The sequence below is a fragment of the Doryrhamphus excisus genome, chromosome 17 (assembly GCF_030265055.1).
Source record: "Doryrhamphus excisus isolate RoL2022-K1 chromosome 17, RoL_Dexc_1.0, whole genome shotgun sequence".
Taxonomy (NCBI): domain Eukaryota; kingdom Metazoa; phylum Chordata; class Actinopteri; order Syngnathiformes; family Syngnathidae; genus Doryrhamphus; species Doryrhamphus excisus.
The window spans coordinates 971,237-992,007 of NC_080482.1; the positions used below are offsets into that span (position 1 = coordinate 971,237).

The 20,771-nt window shown below is 43.7% G+C and overlaps 1 protein-coding gene across 5 annotated transcripts in view; it reads left to right on the plus strand.

Moving 5' to 3' along the window:
- Positions 1-20,325, plus strand: part of LOC131105271 (A disintegrin and metalloproteinase with thrombospondin motifs 16) — a 39,950-nt gene extending 19,625 nt beyond the window's left edge. For all 5 annotated transcript variants that reach the window (XM_058053221.1, XM_058053224.1, XM_058053225.1 and 2 more), the window contains 14 exons: positions 2,245-2,340; positions 5,828-5,976; positions 6,949-7,121; positions 7,336-7,466; positions 7,650-7,773; positions 8,126-8,370; positions 8,515-8,650; positions 9,662-9,788; positions 16,403-16,607; positions 17,594-17,788; positions 17,863-17,919; positions 18,021-18,224; positions 18,614-18,761; positions 19,103-20,325. In XM_058053221.1, coding sequence (XP_057909204.1) covers positions 2,245-2,340; positions 5,828-5,976; positions 6,949-7,121; positions 7,336-7,466; positions 7,650-7,773; positions 8,126-8,370; positions 8,515-8,650; positions 9,662-9,788; positions 16,403-16,607; positions 17,594-17,788; positions 17,863-17,919; positions 18,021-18,224; positions 18,614-18,761; positions 19,103-19,218 — 2,106 coding nt within the window. In that variant the 3' untranslated portion in view covers positions 19,219-20,325. The remainder of the gene's footprint in view (positions 1-2,244; positions 2,341-5,827; positions 5,977-6,948; positions 7,122-7,335; positions 7,467-7,649; positions 7,774-8,125; positions 8,371-8,514; positions 8,651-9,661; positions 9,789-16,402; positions 16,608-17,593; positions 17,789-17,862; positions 17,920-18,020; positions 18,225-18,613; positions 18,762-19,102) is intronic.
- The last annotated feature ends 446 nt before the right edge of the window (positions 20,326-20,771 follow it).

Sequence of the window (20,771 nt, forward strand, 5' to 3'; positions counted from 1 at the left end):
TCCAACCATCCAATCCATCCAAAAACGTAGCAATAAGCAGGGCAAACCTTTGCCCCCAGCCAGTGCGCATCTGAATACAACCGACCCTGAGACAAAAACATTTGGCCATGTATTAATAACCACGCTTTTTTCATGTATATTTTCATATCTGACCCTTCAATAAACAGGATGTAAGAAAGATGGGTTGACTTAAAGGGGACGCTTTTAACATACAGCCGTTTATGTTGGATCCCAACGTTCAAAGACACCACGTCATTTAAGTTGAATTCAAACATTCTGAGTGAACCATATAACATATATAGCATTGATATCCTTATTAATAATATGAAGCTAATTATTGCAATTATTTGTAACATAAATGTCTATAATGACTATACTACCAGAATGTACTGGGATTTTAACTCGTCCCCTTCCGAGGGTTCCATCTGATTGTGTAGTTAAATAAAGTTAACATCCAGAACATGTTGATGAATGACAGAAACAACATGAATAAGTTTGGAAAAAGTCTTCAGACTCCCCCATTACATAAACACGCCATCCTCCCGAACATGCTAGTCTAAACCGCTAAACATGACAACACCAAGCCTGATTTCAGCTATAAAATATTCATCAAGTGCTCTCTCGTGGACTTGTCTTTTGTCATGACTAAATACATTTCTTCGCTTTTGCACCTGGTGGAATCGGACTGCACGACGGCTCAAAGTCTCTGGGCAGCACTTAAAGTCAGAGCCTTCCCAGATATTTGTCTCTAAACAAAACATGGCGAAGATCAACCTCTCAGCTGCAGTTTATTGTACGATGAGTTCATGCATAACCGTTCTGGCAGGCGCTTTGAAAATGTTCTCATGGAACGAGACTGTCGGGTTCGAAATTGCTGAGCTACCTTTGCAAAACACCGAAGATCAGATCTTGTAGGTTGTTGCCTCCATTGCAGTATCATGTCTTAACTGTCCGTCTGTATTTATTCAATTTCCTCCCCGTTGCAGTTTTATTTTTTTCTCCAACAGTCTCGAGCTAAACAGTTGGACAAATGGGTTTGGGGATGGCCTCCAAGGTGCCCCTTTTGGGGCAAGCGCCGACTCCAAGGTGCCTGTCAGCATCCGTGCTGCCTTGTCAAAGTCGCTCGGATCCAGCCGTTCAGATAGGAGGATGATGGAAACGCTTAAAAGTAGTAGGCTATGTTTTTCTGGCAACGTGATCGGGGAAACCACACGGTGCTCGCGTCCCAATCTTGCAGACCACTGCTGAGAATCACGGCTGTGAGATCATGTGAATTGAGTTTGGCAGTTGTGCCCTATTATTCTTGAGATTGCAGATTATTTTCATTTTTTTTCCTCTGCATATCTGTACCTGTCAGTTCAAATGAAAACACATAGGATGTTACCTTCCTAATTTACTCTTCTATTCCTATTCTAGGTGAATCATTTTATCTGCAGAAACGTGCAAAAACCTTCAGCCGCCCTGAATGTTTTTCTCCCACCAACACCGTATTGATCATACAACCGTATGCCATAAACAACCATAATGTCGCACTTGCTTGTCCGTCTGTTAGCTAGTAGGCAGGTTACTTCATGGTTCACGTAGAAGGACAAAGCAATTATCTGCTAGCCTAAACCACAGACAGCAATGTGTCTCGCCCAGGCCCCCCACAGTGCACGTCGGGGACGCTTTACAAGTCTTAAATGGCTCAAATAGAAAAACATAGTAATGCCAAAAAATTCTTAGCTCCGTAAGTAACATTCGTGTTGACCCAACGGGTCATGCATGGTTATGGGAATTTGGTCTGTTTGAAGAGAAGCGGTTCATTTGTCTCAGCTCCGTAAAAAGAGCCGGCTTCCAAATAGCTCAAATTGATACCAAAGTACACGAAATATTTATTTCTAAGGGTAAAATATTTCATTGCAGTGGAGTCACATGACTGTATGTTGTTGTATGTGCATCTTTTTAAACAGATGCTTATTTTTTTGCACAATCCTGCTAATTCTATACGTCAAATTTACAGTTTTACTGTGTAAAAAAGACTCCTGTGATAAAAGAATTAAAATAAGCAAAGTACTTCACATTTCACTGTACATTTCTCTTATTGTTTTTAGAAACTGCTAGATTCAACATTGTTGTCCTGACAGCAAATCTATTTTACTCGGTGTAAAGTACAGTCATTAGGTCGCAGTGGCAGTCGTGACCTTTATATTTGGAGAAGAAACAAGAAGGTAGCAGAAATATCATGAAATGTTTATCTTCCAGGATATCTGCAAGGCTCTTTGGTGCCACCGTGTTGGGAGGAAATGCGAAACCAAGTTCATGCCGGCAGCAGAAGGCTCGGCCTGTGGACCTGACATGGTGACTTATCATGGCTTTTGGTGTGTGTGTGTGTGTGTGTGTGTGTGTGTATCTGTGAGAGAAAGATAGAAAGATTCAAAGGGTATGGATGTCATCACATGACATGTTGGAGCTACTAAATATTTGGGGTCATTTAAACGTCTTGTTTGGATTCTGTTGTGGTCATGTGGAGGAAAAGGAGTCGTCCATTGTCGCCGATCCAGCAGTCAACAGGCAGTTACATGTGGAAAACAACATTTATGTGAGCATATCGGGTGGATTGATACGAGTATACGGCGCCATGGCAACCTCATAACCAGTAAACACAGTACAACATAGGTTTAAAAAATCCCCTCAACAAAACGCGACTAGAAATACCTCAGATTCAATCCACGGTTTTAAAGACTGAGGCAAGTGAGGGGGTTTCCCCTTTAACACGTCAGCGGTGCCAGACTTGCATTCCTCCTCCAAGGGATGTTACACATCACTGAGGGATTAAATGTCACATGAGACAAATAGTGAGCAGGATCCACAATGGAAATATAGACATGGACAAGGATGGACAGTTAACCTGCATGGTTCATTCTTCATGTTGACAACTTTAACCGTTTTGGAAAGGCTCTTTCTATTCCAGGATCGCTGTGCCGCAGTCCACAATGCTAGGTCCATGATGAGAACCTGAGATCCCATCAAATTGGGGACCCATCATTGGGCTGATTGACCCTGCAAGGGGTACTAAAAGTGTGACATAGCATGACATGGCAAGTTCACCAAAAGAGTCCTGGCTCCAGACGGTGATTCAGATAAACCCCAAAATTTGGCCAGTTCTTCCATATCCCATTTCCAAGAATTCCTGAAAATTTCATCCTAATCCATTCTGAACTTTTCAAGTTATTTCAAACACAAACAAACAGACAAATACTCACCAGCACAAACACAAAATATGGAGTTCCACGCCAAACAAGCGATGATAAAATATATTTAGACTGCGTAGTATGACTCAAGTTTTCTTACGTTTACTTGGGAATTCATCCAAAACACGAAACCGTAAGTAATGTTTACTTTATGTGAACCCAATAATGCATATGAGCAAATTAGGGATTCACATTAACCAGCAAAGTAGTCCATGCGTCAGGACCCTCACAGTGATGGCACCCTCTCTGGTAGCCTTTTCAGGAGACAGAACCATTGACCGTTTCCACAGAGACACTCCAAGATCTCGTGGAAAGTCCTGTGGAGAATGGCAGAACACTCAGTGGGGACCAACTCCATATTTCCTTTCCTGTTCTGCTTGTGTTGGTGCCAAGGCCCAATGTCCCAAGACTTTGTCGATGTAGAGCAACATCCATCGATCAGTTAAGCACCGAACGGCAGCTCATCCACTTCATGGAATTCCCTGACACAGCACTTCTGCTAAGTGCAGGCGGGCCTCATTTGAGTTTACAGCAAAGTGAAAAGTTTGGCTAATCTTGACTATAAATTAGATTTGAGATAATTCAAGTGCAGCGTCAATACAATATTCTTTATGATGGGGCGGGGGGAGCAGCTGCAACTGCTTTGTTGCCGATGTAGCAAAAAATGTATTCATGGGATCTCTGCCAGAAAGCAATCTGTTCGTTTTATTTATTGTTTCTTTCCTTCGTTCTTTTAAACGGATTCTCCCTAAGGGGCTCATTCTCTCTCCCAGCCTCTGGCCACCAACCCCCCCCGCTCCCCGGACAGCCCCTCATCGGCATTTGCTTCTCAATATATTGGACCTGATGGCTTAATCCCACCCTCTCCCTCGCCGGGACAATTAACAGAACCAAACATGATAAGCTTACTTGGAAATCTCGGTAGGGGAACAACCTGAGGGAGAAATCAGCTGTTGGCGTTCTGAGTGGAGAAGTACGAGATGAGGTTGAGACGGGAGATGTGTGTGGGGGGTGGGGGGGGGGGGGGGGGCATGAAAACAGCACATGTGCCCCAACTATCAACATGGATCATTCCAAAGGCCTGCAACATGTCTGATGTCATCTTAACACCAAGAGATCTGGTTCATGATAGAAACCGCTTGTCTGAGTTTCAGAATGTCCTCTCGCATGACATTCGGGATTTGGAGAGAGGTCACGGTCCCTTCAAGTCTTGGTTGGTCATTGGTTCATCAGCTGGTTGAATGCAGCTAGGAAATTAGGGCTGCCAGATAATTACAAATTGTATGCAGATGAATTAGTTTTGAATTAATTATGATTAATCACTATTAGCAACTGTGTTGAAATATGTCCATTGTTACTGTATTTAATTAACAGAACAGAAATATAAATACAATACAACAAAGTATTAACAGTGAATATGTGAATAAAGATAAAGGAGACAAACACAAGTCTAAAAATCAATCTTTCTAACACTAATCTCTTTAATAGTAGCACAACATCCTCATCATGCGTTAAACCGTGTTATTATGAGGACTGACGCTTGCGTTCCAATACAATAATAATAATTTTAAGGATAATGTACTCGTTTTCAGTGTATTTTCCAGCATGTTAAAATGCAGCCAATTAAGTGTTACGGAGTTAGCGATAAGAATATCCATTCATCTTGCTGTTTATTTACACACACAGGCATTATAAAGCCGTTTTTGTTCATAGTGTCCCTGAAGGCATCATTGTACTGAGAGTGAGGTAGTGTCATGGCCTAGAGACGAGTGTGACTTGGAGTCTATGGTGCTGCAATTGTGCTGCTGTGATGTGTTCAGGTCAGAATGACGTTATTAAATTGAGTCAGACTATGTGACCTGGGGGGGGGGGGACGCGCCACCGTGCTTCGCCTGCCATCAGAGAGGTGCGCTTGTGTTAATTGCACTAAAAAATGAATGTCATAAATGATTCATGTAATAAACGTGTTAGTTTTGACAGCCCTCAAAATTAGCCCTCACTTTCATTCGTTTTCCATCAGTTACACACTTTTGTTTTAGACCAGCAGCAACATAACGGACCATCCTCCATCGCATGTAAACGGGTCCCGTGCAGAGAATGGGGGTAATTGTGAACTCCAGTGAGACCTGACCTCACTTGCACTCCATCACTGTAAGCACAACACCACATGTATTCCTGACAAGTGCTGGAGTAAAACAGGAATTTGTCTTTTCGGTTGAAGAGACAAAAGACCCCCAAAGCAGCACTCAATGTTGTCTTTACTCAGGAAGAAAGTTCTAAATCACGCTTTAATTGATTTATGCATTGTGTTCAGTAGTATTTCTACTCGCAATGTTTGGAAAAGTATCAGTATCTATCTGGAGAATGTAATATAATTGTCAGGTATTTTCTCCTACCTCGGCTCCATGTGGGTTAGCATAGTTAATTCAACTGGAGCCGTGCACGTGTGTAAACAGGCTCGCATGTGGAAAGTTCACCTGTGCTTTGAAAGTATATTAAAAGTGAATAACATTTATTTGGAAGCCGATGGAGCACCTTTATGCTTCCGATGCTCGCCGGTCTGACCGTATGCACGTTGTCATTCTGTCATCCAGTGGTGTCGAAGGGGCCAGTGTGTGAAACAGGGAGATGAGGGCCCCAGGCCCCAGCACGGCCAGTGGTCACAGTGGTCTTCTTGGTCTGTCTGCTCGCGAAGCTGTGAGAGTGGGGTCACCTATCGGGAGCGGCACTGCAGTAACCCAAGGTAGGGAAGACACGATTCGCTACAAGTAGTTGAGAAAACGTGTTCAAAGTTTCATGTGATGACATCATAGATACGCCGCTATCCTTACATCATGGCAAAATGATGACGCAAGACGTGACAAAGACGTGTCCTAACGAGGACAATCCTAACGAGGACAATCTGCATACTCTATGTACTCTATGTACTCTATGGACTCTATGTACTCTATGGACTCTATGGACTCTATGGACTCTATGTACTCTATGTACTCTATGGACTCTATGGACTCTATGTACTCTATGTACTCGATGGATGCCAGTTGTATTCATTCATGCAAGCTTGCATGAATACTACCAAACAATAGATTCCACCTCTTTGGATGGTTATGTTCTATCTCATTTTACTATTACTATTAGCTACTGTGTAGGTCACGTGACTCAACTGCATCATCTCCTATCTGTTCACTTATCCCCTTCCTCATAAATCAAGAGGGAATATTTGCATAGCCAGTCAGCCTTGGTGCCTTCTATCAAAATCCGAGGCTCCTCTTTATCAGGTCTTGCCAAGTTTTTGACAAATGGTGGGCTAAAGTAGACAGACACGGGAGGGAAGGAGGGCAAAGGTGGCGTTGGAAAGAAGACAGAGATAGGCTGAGATAAGAGGGCCTTAGCGGGTGAGAAAAGGGCTAACAGAGAAATGTTTTTCTCAGATAGAAAAAGATGAAATGTCGACAACCACAGCAGGAAACACGAGAAGGAAATGCGAGAGTAAAGAAAATAGATAAGTACCAGCAGCTCATAGAGGGATCTCCTACCTGAGGATGCATACCTGTGATTGGAGAACCCCTCACATAAAGTAGTACCTCCCAGCCACATAAAGACTATCCAAGCATGTCATACACCCGAATATTGAATTAAACATAAAAGCTGGTCATCAGATGACACTGGCACGCTGTGTAGCAATGCTAACGGTGAGTTTGACTTCCTGTTGCAGACCTGCTTATGGAGGAAAGTTCTGTGAAGGCTCCACCAGGTTGTTTAAGCTGTGCAATACTCAGGATTGCCCCCCCAATGCCATGGACTACAGAATGCAGCAATGTGCTGAATTTAACAGCAAGCAGTTCAGAGGATGGCACTACACCTGGAGACCATACACAAGAGTTGATGGTGAGAATCCTGGGGACACACTTCTACATCATTGACAGTCGACCAGGCCTGGTGCTCAGTCCCTTAGTTCCCCTCCCTGGCCCCCTTGTGCAGCACCAGTGACCTTTCCCTCAGATTTAGCAGAAAATGCACTCCATATTTAGGAGATTCTTTAGAAGATAACAAAATAAAATGTGCAAAATGTCTAACAAGCTGACTTTGCCCTCCCATGCAGATCAGGATATATGCAAGCTTTACTGCTTTGCTGAAGGTTATGATTTCTTCTTTGCCCTTGCGAGCAAAGTCAAGGACGGGACCCTTTGCTCTCGGGACAGTCCTAATGTCTGTATTGATGGCCTTTGTGAGGTAATAATGTTTTACCTGAAAGTCAACAATGCTTTTCAACATGTTTGCATGCTTTGGATGTCAGCGTGGAAGGGACTTCTGGTCTCTGGTGAACTCAAGACAGCTGTCCTCTTTAAGGAATGAAAATGCAGCCAACAGGAAATAATGAGAGATGAACGTGCCATTGATCATTTTGTCGCACAGAGAGTGGGCTGTGACCGCGTGCTGGGCTCCACGGCTGGGCTCGATGTGTGCGGAGTGTGCAAAGGAGACAACTCCACCTGCAAGACCTACAAAGGGCAATACACCAAGCAGCATCATTCCAACCGTACGTCATCTTTGTCACATCGTGAAGTGTAGCATCGGTTTTTGAAATGGAATTCTCATACAGTCATTCAGTAATGGACAATGCACTGGACTCATGATGTTTCGCCTCTCATTCAAGCAAATGAACTGATGAAACCTGCTCAGATGAGTGGACTGGCCTAGTGGCCAGCCAATCCCAGGGCACATATAGACAACCAACCATTCCCACCCCCATTCATACCTATGGACAATTTGGAGTGGCCAGTGAAGCTAACATGTTTTAGGACTGGGGAGGAAACCCGAGTCCCGGAGAAAATCTAGCTTTAAATTATGACTTTTTTTGACTGCTCTACTGACCGTGTTTTTTCTTTCAGAGTACTACGGTGTGGTCATCATCCCAGCCGGTGCTCGGAGTATCCGGGTTCTCGAGCTGAATACGTCGAGCTCCTACTTGGCTGTCAGGGATACCCAGAGGCGATACTTCTTGAATGGACATTGGACGGTGGACTGGCCAGGCAGACATCCAATTGCCGGAGCCATTTTTGAATATAAGAGACCCTACAATAGACCAGAAAGCCTCCTATCAGTTGGCCCTACCAATGAGACGCTTGTTATTGAGGTATTGATTTGTCTCATTGATCTTTGCATGTTTTAATACATCATAAGAACCTTTTTGTAGCTAATGTACTTCACTTAATCACTGCATACGTTGTACATCCTATTATTAATCCCATCATTACCACTCGATTTCACTATATTTCAGATACTGCTGCAAGGTGTGAACCCGGGTGTGCTTTGGGAATACACCCTAAATAAAGCTGATGAAGGAAGGAATCAAATCAAACACAATTACACTTGGGCCGTCATACGCTCCAAGTGCTCAGCATCATGTGCCGGAGGTATGGTTGCTCATTTTCACCCTCTTGTCGAGTATTCCTATTTGTATTTAAACTGCCCGGTACGGTTGATTTGCGAAAGAAGACGAAGAAAGAAGAAGTTCTAGCACCTTCAACCTTCCATGTGAACCAAGTGAAGTGGGCTCCAGATGAAGAGGACAGGTTGGAGATGAAGGAACAAACACGCAGAGCTCACTCAAGCTTCTGTGGCCTCTAATGAGGTCTTCAGTTGCAGCGTCACCGTTCCCATCGTGACTCAGGACACATTAGCTGCTCTTGGTCGGGACTGATCGCGTCACACACACACACACACACACACACACACACACAAGCAAGCACACACATGCATGGCTTTGACCAGTGGCTTTAGTTCCACAGTGGCCCACTATTAACAACACACACACACATAAAGCCAGCTTTAATGACCGGGGCAGTCCCAGGCCAAGTGGTTTTGGGGCCGGAGGTCAGCGGGCTAAGTGTGCGTATGTGCGGCATATTTAGTTATACTACAGATTTCTCTGTGTTGGTGTTGCACGTGCACTTGCTTGCTCTCGTTGATGTGGACAAAGCCCCCCAGTGTCGAGTTCCTATTGATTGACCACAGAGGTTAAAGTTCCTCACCCTGGCCTGTCTCAGTCCGCCCTAAGCACCTCCACTTTTTGTGTCCTGATTGTAGACTACGGGGTTGCGGCCTTTGCCTGATGAAAGAGTGTGACTGACTAACTGACCCTTGTGGGCTGAACTCGCCTCAGGCCAAAAACCAAACCAGCGATCAGGTTGCAGATGAACCAAATCAATCGACACCAATACTGACAGATCTGCGGGCCAATTATCATTTTTCTGGGATGGCAAGCTATTGTTTTGAGTGTTGGTGGATAATTATACTGTTCATATTCATCTTTTCCATGTTATAAATGATCTATGCAATTTACAGCACCCCAAGCATGGCTTTCATTGTGTACAATGTTATGAGAATTATGTTATGAGAGATTATTGTTCATTGTCTCCACACAGGCCATATGAACACCAAGCCGGCATGTTACAAAGACATGCGATTACAAGTGAATACATCATACTGCAATGCCAGATCAAGACCGGCCACAGGAGTGATCCCCTGCAACACCCAACCCTGCCCTGCCAGGTAAGTTTTAACAGTTCATGACAAAAACACAACAAAGAAAAACAAGTTATCTTTATTCGGTCAAATATTGGATAATTGGCCTTCCATGATACGGTCGTCCCTCACCACTTTGCGCTTCTTCACGGCTTCAGTCTATTATGGTTTTCAAACTATATCCCTCGTCAGGATAAGCGCTATAGAAAATGGATGGATGGATATAAATGAATAAATCCTGCTGTTCTGTGGTTTAATATGGCCCATTATTAATCAAAACATAAGTATATCTAACATAATGTTACATATTCGTTGCCTAAATTAAGCATCGTCAAGCATAAAAATGGCTACATGAACTAGAATACAAATATATAGCATTCAAAAGATGCATTCAAAGACGCTGATGTAGTATTCTACACCGGTCACTAGGTGTCAGTAATGTTACTGTAATGTACGCCTGACTGCTTGAACCACAGCCGGTTGGAATGGTCTCACAACAGGCACAGTGATCCCTAGTAACAACACAGACTACTGTGGCAGCCGTAAGCCACGCCAAGCTAAAACTCACCTCTGAACCCCTGACATCACTTCCTGTCTGCCATTTATACACACGAGCAGGAGTTTTATTTACGTCTTCTTTACTCTTATTATAATGTCTACTATATCGGGTAATACGGCTCCAAAGGTTACTATAGGGGTGTTGGTTTATGCCTAGAGAGCTCTAATAATGATTTAAAAAAACACATTTCCAAGGTCGTACACAGGTTTTCTATGCTCCAGCTACAAAACATTCCATTTATTAATAACGGTGCGGAACCAATTAGCCACAATGAATGAGGGATTGGTGTTTAAAAATAGCCATGTTGATCGTTATTGTCCCTTTTCACTCCCTTTCAGTCATGCTGTTGGTTCGGTAAAAAGGGTTGTTATCCAAGCACGAGAGGTCAAAATCATATAATATGAATGCAACACTTGGCATGTGTGTTTGTCCTTTCTCACGGTGACGTCTTTGTTATTGTGTAGTTTTGTCCTTACTTCACTGACCTTCTGTCCCGTTGTAATTTGAAATGGAGTACATTTACTTGGTGTCGTTGGCCTACAATGGCCACACATCTGTACAACACACACATGCAAGGTCAAGGTGTTTATTGCTTGAACATTTTTTCCAAAAGTCTCACACAGTAAAGAGAATAGAGTATGTCAGGCGGAGGCCGTATTCCCCACCCTTTCCCAGTCCAGTAACGCACCTGTCGGAGGGTGACACAATCGTTCCTCTCACATAATATAACAATAATTTGTATTTTGGCCAAAACATGCGTGTGAGGAACAGCGAGGAGGGGGACTTGAACTGGATGTTATGTTTTTGGTGTCATCCATTTCACTACGATACTTCACAAACTGTCAGGACTTGTTAGCTTCTGTGTTTGTTTACAACAACAGAGTGAGGACTAAGTCACATGTGGACCCAAGCTGAAGACTAAACAATGGATCCACCAGAGACATCTTTTTATGGTTTATGTTCTATGCTAATGAAAGGATGAGGTTAGCTCAAAATGTACAAAATCCTCCATAGTGGAACTGCTGAGATTGCAAAAAGGCTGTTCCAGAACAACAACAGTTTCATACAAAGAGTTGTGCACTGTAACGAACAAATCATGTACTTACTTGTTTACACAAGCGGTGACAACCATGGTGCAAGAAAAGGTTTTATCACTTTATGCCTTTACGTCTTTTTTTACTTCAATCATACAAAAACATGTTTACGCTTATGAAATGCACCCGATGGCTTGTATGCTAAGCTGGTCCAGTCACGGTCTTTGGAATCCAGTATGTAGAATCCACATGCACATACAGACACAGCGCCACTGGCCTGCATCCCTCGCTTTGTCAGTGCTGCTCTGCACAGCGTCATAAAGGGCCAGACTAGAAAGGAAATCAGTCAATGACACACTTGGGAGAACATGAATGAGGAAAATAACTTTAGGTTATGTCAATGATTAACATGTTTTTCAAGACCCATGCATAGGACATTTACAGCAACACGCAATCAGTCATTGCAAAATCAGAAATTACAGAAATTATGCTGCACTGCTTTTAATATTTTTAATATTTTGTGGAGCTGTGGTGCTCGTGTTGCTCACCATTCAACCTGTTTGTTTGTTTACGACAATGACTCCAATAAAGATATAAGACAGCCATCCCATAAGGAATAACAACAGCATCCATCCAGAATCTTTTTACAGCTTTTTTTTGAAGCGTGAGTTCCCACTCGAGCCTAAACTCTTTCGCTGTGGGATGTGGTAAATTAGCCAAATACCGCTGACAGGCTGTTCTTTTATACGCTTCGAGGGATTTCACTGATACACTGATACACGTTGCCTGTGGATGTCTGGAAAAGAGTCCTTCCACCTCGGCTGCAATTTTTATACCAAAGTCACCCGCATGGAAAAAGCTTGTTGACATCACCTGTTTCAAATCAGGTTGGGATTTCATTGTTTTACTTGATTGTTATCGCCAGGGAGGTAACGCCCCAACCATTGTTCACTGTTTTGAAGAACTAATAGCAGTTGTCTACGTATATTCTCCAAATAAATTAGGCCGACTAGACGAAACATAGATCATTTCCAATGATGCTGTCTGCTATGGTGCATGAGTCAAGTTAAATACGGGTTTTATGAACGTCATAAATGTAATTCATAAACATATTTGACTATATTGTGAGAAATTGTTGACGTTTAAGTTATTGTTTCATGTGTGTTAAATAATTAATTACTAGATATTAATTAAAATTAACGACTCTTCATTATATGAAGTTAAAATGTGAATTTTAAATAAAGAATACTAATGACTGACAATCCTTATTTCCACGTGAAGCTTCCAGGCTGCTTTGACGTTGATGTTATTTGCATCAGATGTTGGATTTGGTTACGTAATTGTTTGCGTTGAGATTTGTTTGGTGTTATGGTTTTCCTTGTGATTGCATTTTGTATACCACGCTTCACTTTCCATCTGCCGGAATGTAAACTCGGAATCGGAAACACGCCTCAGTGTTTCTATGGAAAATGTTGAAATCTATTCCCTACCACTTGCCCGTAAGTTTTTTTTGCGGGCCCTCTTTGTCCTTAAACTGGCAGCTGAGGCGAAGCATGTGTTGAAAAATGTTCACAATGGTTATCCTGCTATTGGCGTTAGTCGATCTCTTGCGGTTCTGCTAATCCGAGGCCTGCAGGTACTGCGCTTGAAATTGCTCATTGGATGAAGGTGAGATTACATCATGGGAAAGAATCTCTGATGTCTGCTCACTTTTAGACAATGATATCATTCTGTCTTGCAGTGTGAAATATTAACCGAGATACACACACTGACACTAACGCACTCACTTCCACACACGTATGGGGCTTCCCAACCTCGCGTCCCACCCATTCATGTTAGTCAGGGGTTATTTAATGCCCCCCGTGAGAATATAGACTGTCATTGAGACCAGAGGATATTTGAGGCTTCATATGCAGGGAGGGTAACTGACTTGCTCGTCTGATCTCCATTTGGTTCTCCTTATTATTATTCTCCTTATCATTATATTAGTAGTATTTCATTGTGATCTATAGTACTATTTCTGAGCCAGACTGCTATACTGTAGTCATGTTGTGTGCAAATAATCATCATGTTTGATTTTTCAAACACCAACAACCACGATTCTCATTCAGTCACTGATCCTGCAAACGTGAGGTTTGCATTGTTCAGATGCACGGGTCACTTGGGTAGGTTGACGCTTGGGCCGGTGCCCAAGTCAAGGTGTCCTGCCTCGTATGTACGCGTCTGGCACGGGGCCGTGGCACGGTGTTATTGGCTGGATAAGCGCCGTAATAGGACCCAACAACTGTCAGTCACAAGTTCACATGGACATGGGGGGGGGGGGGTCAAACCAAAGGTGCTATCTTCTAGCTTGTGCCTAAGACAGAGTTTTAGGGCCGCATTGGAAAAAAATTAAGATTTCAAGAATAAAGTTTTAAATTTATGTGAAAAAAATCCAAAATTTCCTAGAAAAAATGCTGTAAATTTCCGAGAATAAAACGATAAATGTATGAGAATAAGGTGATGATATTACATGTCAGACGTGTCAGAGGAAAATAGAGCATAGCTCTTCGGGAAGGAAGGAAACATTTGACTTTATTCTCATAATATTCCGACTTTTTTACCCGAGATGTACAAGTTGTTTTCTCCAAACCTCAAATTATTATTTTCCGTTGTGGTCCTACAATCCTGTTGTATGATCCAGACGTAGTTACCTGGAAAGAAAAGCCAAACTCTCGTATTTTTCTTTTGATGTCGAACCCAAACAGCAAAACTAAGACATTGACTTCACTCTTCCAATTGTTTTGGAGGACACCGCAGACGGAGCTTGTTTTTAATAGGTCACCGAACAAGGATTAGGCCAGCGAAATATACGACCGTAATAAAAGGCTGCGCCTCGTGTGACATGATGTTGACCCAATAAGCGACGGTTTGGGTCTAAGAACACTAAGACTGCACAGCTTGCAACACATTTGTTAAGAGGCTTAACGAAATATGAAGTACGGTAATGAAAGCCACATGTGATGATGTTTGCTTCGAGTGGAGATGAGTGCAGAGATGAAGCAAGAAGCATTTCAAGCTTTTTGTGGATTTGAGTTACAGTCAAAGCACCGACTTTGGGTTGTTCTAACTTGCTCTGAAGCCAGTCATCCGTGAGTAAATGCCTAGCGCCTTCGCAAGTCGAGCCTGAGGGCCATGCTGCTCGCAGTTTGTCAGGTGTCGATGATAAAAGGGGACCCCCAAAGGTCTGGCAGTTATAGTAATGGATTATCATTCTTGTCTCTGCTCTGCCATTTTTCTTTCAACTTTCACGGGATTGTTGTTCAGTGTTGAGGGAAGAAGGTGTGGTTTGAGATCCGGGTTCTACTCTGTGTTGATTCTGCCGACGTTTCCTTCCCATAGTGCGAAAACATTTCAGTGATGATTCCACATTGTCTGTAGGTGGGAATGGGTCGGTCCAGGGTGGACACTGGCTCTCGTGGATGGATGGATGAACTCGGAATGATGGTTGACACAAGATGGCAAAGGTTGTACCAGTTGTACCAGTTGTACCAGTCCCATCAGCAATGTGTTCCAACATGCAGTATTTCCATTCCACCAAATGAGTTAGATGACTGAAATAGTCCGGTTGACCTGTCACGTCACAAAGCAGCTTGGCCAGCGATGCCAACTTCTCCTTGGAAGCAACTTTGGCCTGGGTTTTAGGAAAGATGCTTGCAAATTCCCAAGTTCCTTGTTGCTTTTGGGTGTTTTCAGAAAGTTAGATAGTTGCTTGTTCATCTCACGAGAGCTGGCAACCATGCTGCTGTGTGATGGATGGATGGATGGATGGATGGGTGGATGGATGGATGGGTGGTTGTGGATAGATGGATGGGTGGTTGGGTGGCTGGGCGGTTGGATGGATGGGTGGTTGTGGATAGATGGATTGGTGGGTGGATGAATGGATGGATGGATGGATGGGTGAATGGATGGATGGATGGATGGATGGATGGATGGATAGGTGGTTGTAGATGGATGGATTGGTGGATGGATGGATGTGTGTGTTGTATGGATGGATGGGTGGGTGGTTGTGGACGGATGGGTGGGTGGGTGGATGGATGGGTGGTTGTGGATGAATGGATGGGTGGGTGGATGGATGGGAGGGTGGATGGATGGATGAATAGATGGATGGATGGGTGGTTGTGGATGGATGGATTGGTGGGTGGATGGATGGGTGAGCGGGTGGACGGGTTGGATGGATGGATGGGTGGGTGGTTGTGGATGGATGGGTGGTTGGGCGGTTGGATGGATGGCAGGCAATTTGCACAGAAACAAATCAGCTTGATGCAATGATGGCTCCTTTTTTAAATTACAAAAGTACCAGCGTTTGACTGTTTCCATTCACATTGGCTCTACTTGAGGTATTTATCAACAGTAGACGCAGCGGTCTGTGTTTCTGTGCCCACCCTCACCCACTTGAACGCGAGCTGCCCTCCAATATCACAGACATATAAGAGCTAGAACTGGTCATCTAGCTATGTTAATCCGAGCTCTAAAAGGCAAAGACAAGCTAATGAAGTTTACGTTTAGAAGCGAGTGTAGTTTTCCACCAATTCATGCGATAACCAGTTTGTTTCCTTTCCTGCATGTCAGCATCCAGATGGATGTTTTAAATGAATATTATATTTCATTAAATGAGTATTGCCATTTTAAGTTTGCCTTTCTCAAGCTTGCGTTTTCAATCTGTCTGCAGAGACAACATTTGTGTAACGTTTTATGTAGGAACGGTGAAAACAACATGATGTTGTGCCGCGTACACACTTGCCAATCATGGTTTCATCAGATGATTGGAGTAAAAGTAAAATCCAACCATGCCAGTAATTCTTCCTTCATGCGGCTACTACGTATGTTCTGTTTTCGTTCTGTGAGAGAGGAACCTTCATCACTCAAGCAAGGAGCAAAGTTGTGATAAGGGAAGGTCTTAAAAACTGGTACGGTTATCATACTGTCATTTGTGAACTCCAGCCATGAGAAGAAGGGCTTGGGAGGCCGAGCTTGTTGACTCAGCAGGCTGTGTTGTGTTTTCCCAGCTGGTCTGTCGGGGGATGGGGGGCGTGCAGTCAGAGCTGCGGAGGCGGGGAGCAGACACGGCAGGTCCGCTGCGTCCAAAGAAGCAGTCGGACCAAAGAAGACACCACCGCCGACTCGCACTGTTCTCAGCCGGCCCCAGCGAGGAGGCAGACCTGCAGCCCCCACAGCTGTCCGCCAGTTTGGACTTTGGGGCCGTGGTCCCAGGTGAGTCCTAAGTCCTTTGATGCAGGAGCTTTACCTGTGTGTACACAAACGTACAAGGAAAAACATGACGTAACAGTGAAAACGAACAAAAACATTTTGATAAGCAGAAACACATTTCCTGTACGAGTGACCCGGGTCCTGGTCTTAAGACTTCTAACGTTGTTACATTTTATGACAATGATCTCAACAGCTTTAAAATCTCAATGAGCCCACTGAGATGCATCCTATTGGCTTCTCTGTCCTACACAGTACTCTGTAACCCCAACTAGGGTACTCGCCACAAGTAGTAGTCTTCCACTCTGATGTCCTCCGCCACTGCAGTGACTACTTTACCAAAACCCCTTCAAGATGTTGATAAAGGCCACATAACTTGACTCGCAGGATGAGTGGGGGTTGTTGCCTGAAGGCCTGCACAAGACAATCAAATATGGTGGGACAGGGTGTGTTTGTCTTAAAGCAGCGGCTCGCTCTAAGACCTCCACTAAGACCGACGGACTCTCTACTGCTCACAACATCCCAGGTCTCTTCAACTTTTGAAATGAACTGGCAGACGTCCTCATCAGTAGTGCAGTAGTGCATCAACGGTGACTTACCCCCACTTGGTCCCTAAGTGGGAGGGCGAGCGTGGCAGGGAGGCGGCCATGTTTTCTTTCCCTTCATGGGAATGATTATTATTGACCGGTGATCTTTTTTATATTTAGTAACAGCAGGACAAGGGCTGCAGCTATCGAACATTTAAAAACTCTTTTAAATCATCAGATAAAACATATTTTTGTTTGTTTAAAGAGCAATTATGAATACATAACCAAAACTAAGACATTTCACTTGACTGATTGAGTTCATTTTTTAGATAATTAACAGTTCCTTAAAACTACGGCAATCGGATACTGACGCTGACATGTGTGAAGTACTTTCATATAAAGTAAATTATACTGTTTTTGGACAAACCTGACTATTAATAATTGGTATTATTTTACATGCGGCAGTGTTCTCGCAAGTGTGGCAATGGTTTGAGGAAGCGGACGGTGCTGTGCACCAGACCCAACACAGACCAACGGTCGCAGACTTTGGCCGACAGTTTGTGTGCAGGCCTGCCGAAACCTGCCAGTCAAGAATCCTGCTTCATCAAACGCTGCCAGAAACAACGTAAAGTCCAGTGGTTTGTCTCAACGTGGCAAGAGGTATGGTGCCTCTTGACGAGCCTGTTTGTGCGCCGCATATGTATCAATAAAGTTCATTTGTATTGATTTTGCAGTGTTCAGTAACATGTGGCAGCGGCTATCAAGCACGTTTCATCAAGTGTGCAGAAAAGGTCAGTATAATAATACGTATTTGTACATGTCTATGTAGGTGTCTCAAGCTGTAGCTACTGCCATTTGAGAATTTGAGAACTTTGTGGTTCCCCAACAAAAGGACACAGCGGGCAAATACAGAGAGCTTGCCGCCAAAAAGTGCCACCACATCCCCCGACCCATCGTGGAGCTGCAGCGGCACTGCATCTTAGTCGAGTGTCCGCTTCGAACAACGCCGTCAGTCCAGCGATGGAATGTTCATCACTTCACTCGTGCTCCGCTACCGCTACCACGGCCAGAATGGCACGCGTCACCTTGGTCTCAGGTAAGGACGGCAGGAAGGACCATCATCTTTCTCTCTTTGTCAGTTACATCGTAAATAGAGCTGCAGAAATTAATTAATGAGTCACTGATTCATCAATTATACAATTAATTGTTTATTTCGGTATTCGATTTTAATCTTTGTTTTATTTCAAAATGTAAATATCCTCACATGTGAATATTTTTACCTTCCCGTCATCTTCCATATTCTTCTTTCCTGATATGCCGTGGACCAAACCACTAGATGTTTCTGTCTGGTTCATAACCGGCTGCCGGATTCATGGAATCAGCAAGCCTCAGATTAATCAACTAAGCAAATAATCGTAGTCGCAAGCCTAAATTGAGCCAATCCAGGACCTGTCATGATGAAGCTGACTTCTTTATGCTCTCCAGTGTACCGTGACTTGTGGAGGTGGCGTGCAAGCCAGGATGGTCCAGTGTCTTGCGCAGGGGAAGCCTTTTTCCGGCTGTGCCCACCATTTGAAACCCTCAATGTCGCAAGCCTGCAATACCAACTTCTGCCCCCAACCTGACAAAAAAGGTACTGAACCTCATCGATGACTTGAAGGCGTCCAATGAGATCTGATAGTAAAACCGAATTCATCTAGCACCACACCGAGAGGTCTCTCCAGCATTTTCTCCTCACATATGACGAAATACAGTTTAGAAAATATCACAAACATCTCATGTCTCATGTGGGGTGGGTTCAGGCACCTGCAACCAGTCCAGAGCAGAACCCACCTTTGGTCTAAATGGGACTTCTCTAGTAGAGGGGTAGATGGTGCAAGTGACTAAAGCATTGTTGGTGTTTGTACGCACTTCAATTAAATTGTAAATATTTCACGACATCATTGAAATGTAACCAACTGTTTCCTCCGACAGACCTGGCGTGCCGGGATTACTTCAACTGGTGCTACTTGGTGCCCCAGCATGGCGTGTGCAACCACAAGTTTTACGGCAAGCAGTGCTGTCAGTCCTGTTCCAGATCAAACCTGTAATCACAGAGGAGGGACTCTGTCTGCCGCACAGACAGGAAGGTAGTTCCCAAGTTCAAATACCGTACTTGACAAGCTGTGTTTGTGCGTTCCGTGCGTGGAAAGCTCCAAAACACAGAGGACATTTCAGCCTCCATGCTTGTTACTCTCTTTGAGATGCGGGACATCCCAATACATGACCTTCATGCTGAGAGCGCTCCACGGGAATGTGAGCAGGAAGTTTGGAAGGACTGACAATCCAGGGAGGTTGGTTGGAATGACTGAATGCCCAAAACAATTTATCTCTGCTAATTGCCACGGAAACCAGCACCTCCCAGTCAAACAAAGGAGAGCTTCCAACCGATGATGCATCTTGTTGGCACGACGATGCGACCATGATTTAGGAAGAATGAAAAGGGATGCAGCGACGTTCATTTTACTGTAAAACTTGAAGAAAAATCCGAAATGGATTTTGCAAGAACATGATCCTTTGTATTGGCAAGGTTGGAAAAAACAACAACCCTTGAATGACTGAGTACACGAGGTCTTTACTCAGCGGTGCTAGTGTTGTTTGTCACCACTGCAATGGGACATCCTCGAGGGTCATGATTGGACAAAGTCATTTTGGGACCCATGTACACTACTGTTTGCTATTTATTGGCTTTACAATACAGCATTGATGGAAGGCTGTATTAATAAGCAGTATAACTGTGACCTTGTATTACTCTACGCTTAGCCCATTTATATTTTCTACTTTGGTTCACAAATGGCTCCATTTACATTGAAAAGAAATGTTTTTGGTGAATAAAAAAGTGAGACAGTATATGGATGTGCTAGCATGAACGGTAACATTTTTATGATTTACTTCGTGATTTCAAGTCCCACAGTTCCAGACAGAAAGTAAAGCACGTACTGTACCGTGTGAAGGCGTATTACAGGCCCACAAATAGGGTACTATACCACGGCCATGTTTTTCAAGAACTGACCGCTAAAGGTTTGTGCAATGCTAGTCATGTTTACAATGTCAATAAAATAAACGTGCACCGTGTCTGCATGCCAATTGTTCCAGTCGCCGTGCCCGCCTCCTTGTAACATGTAAACATTCAAATGTATGACACAGTACTTCCTCAATCAGCATATTTAATACCACGTTTGCATGGTGGTGCTGTGAGGTTTTCCTCACTCCAAAGTGGATGCATCTGTGTGTGCTGTGTCTTTATGATGTTCATAGAAAAAGCTTAATTCATGCCATCTGCTAAGAAATAAACCACACACACTGTCAGATTGAAGTTTGTGGAATGTCCTGTCTGCACCCCAGTCAAGTCAAAACTTGATTTAATTGTACACGGCGAGGGGAAAGAACAATGAAGTGGCGGTGATACTGCTCAAAGATCATATTGTTTAGCTTTCAAAAGGGGATTCTCTGGTGCAAAAGTCCTTTAAGACGAAAAGTAGGGACAAGGTTGTGAATGAAGTATTTATGTTTACATACATCCCAATGGCTCTCAGACAGCGGCTTCCTGTAAACACGGCCGTGTGATTAAGATCAATCTGGTAGCTGGCAAAGTGTCACTTAA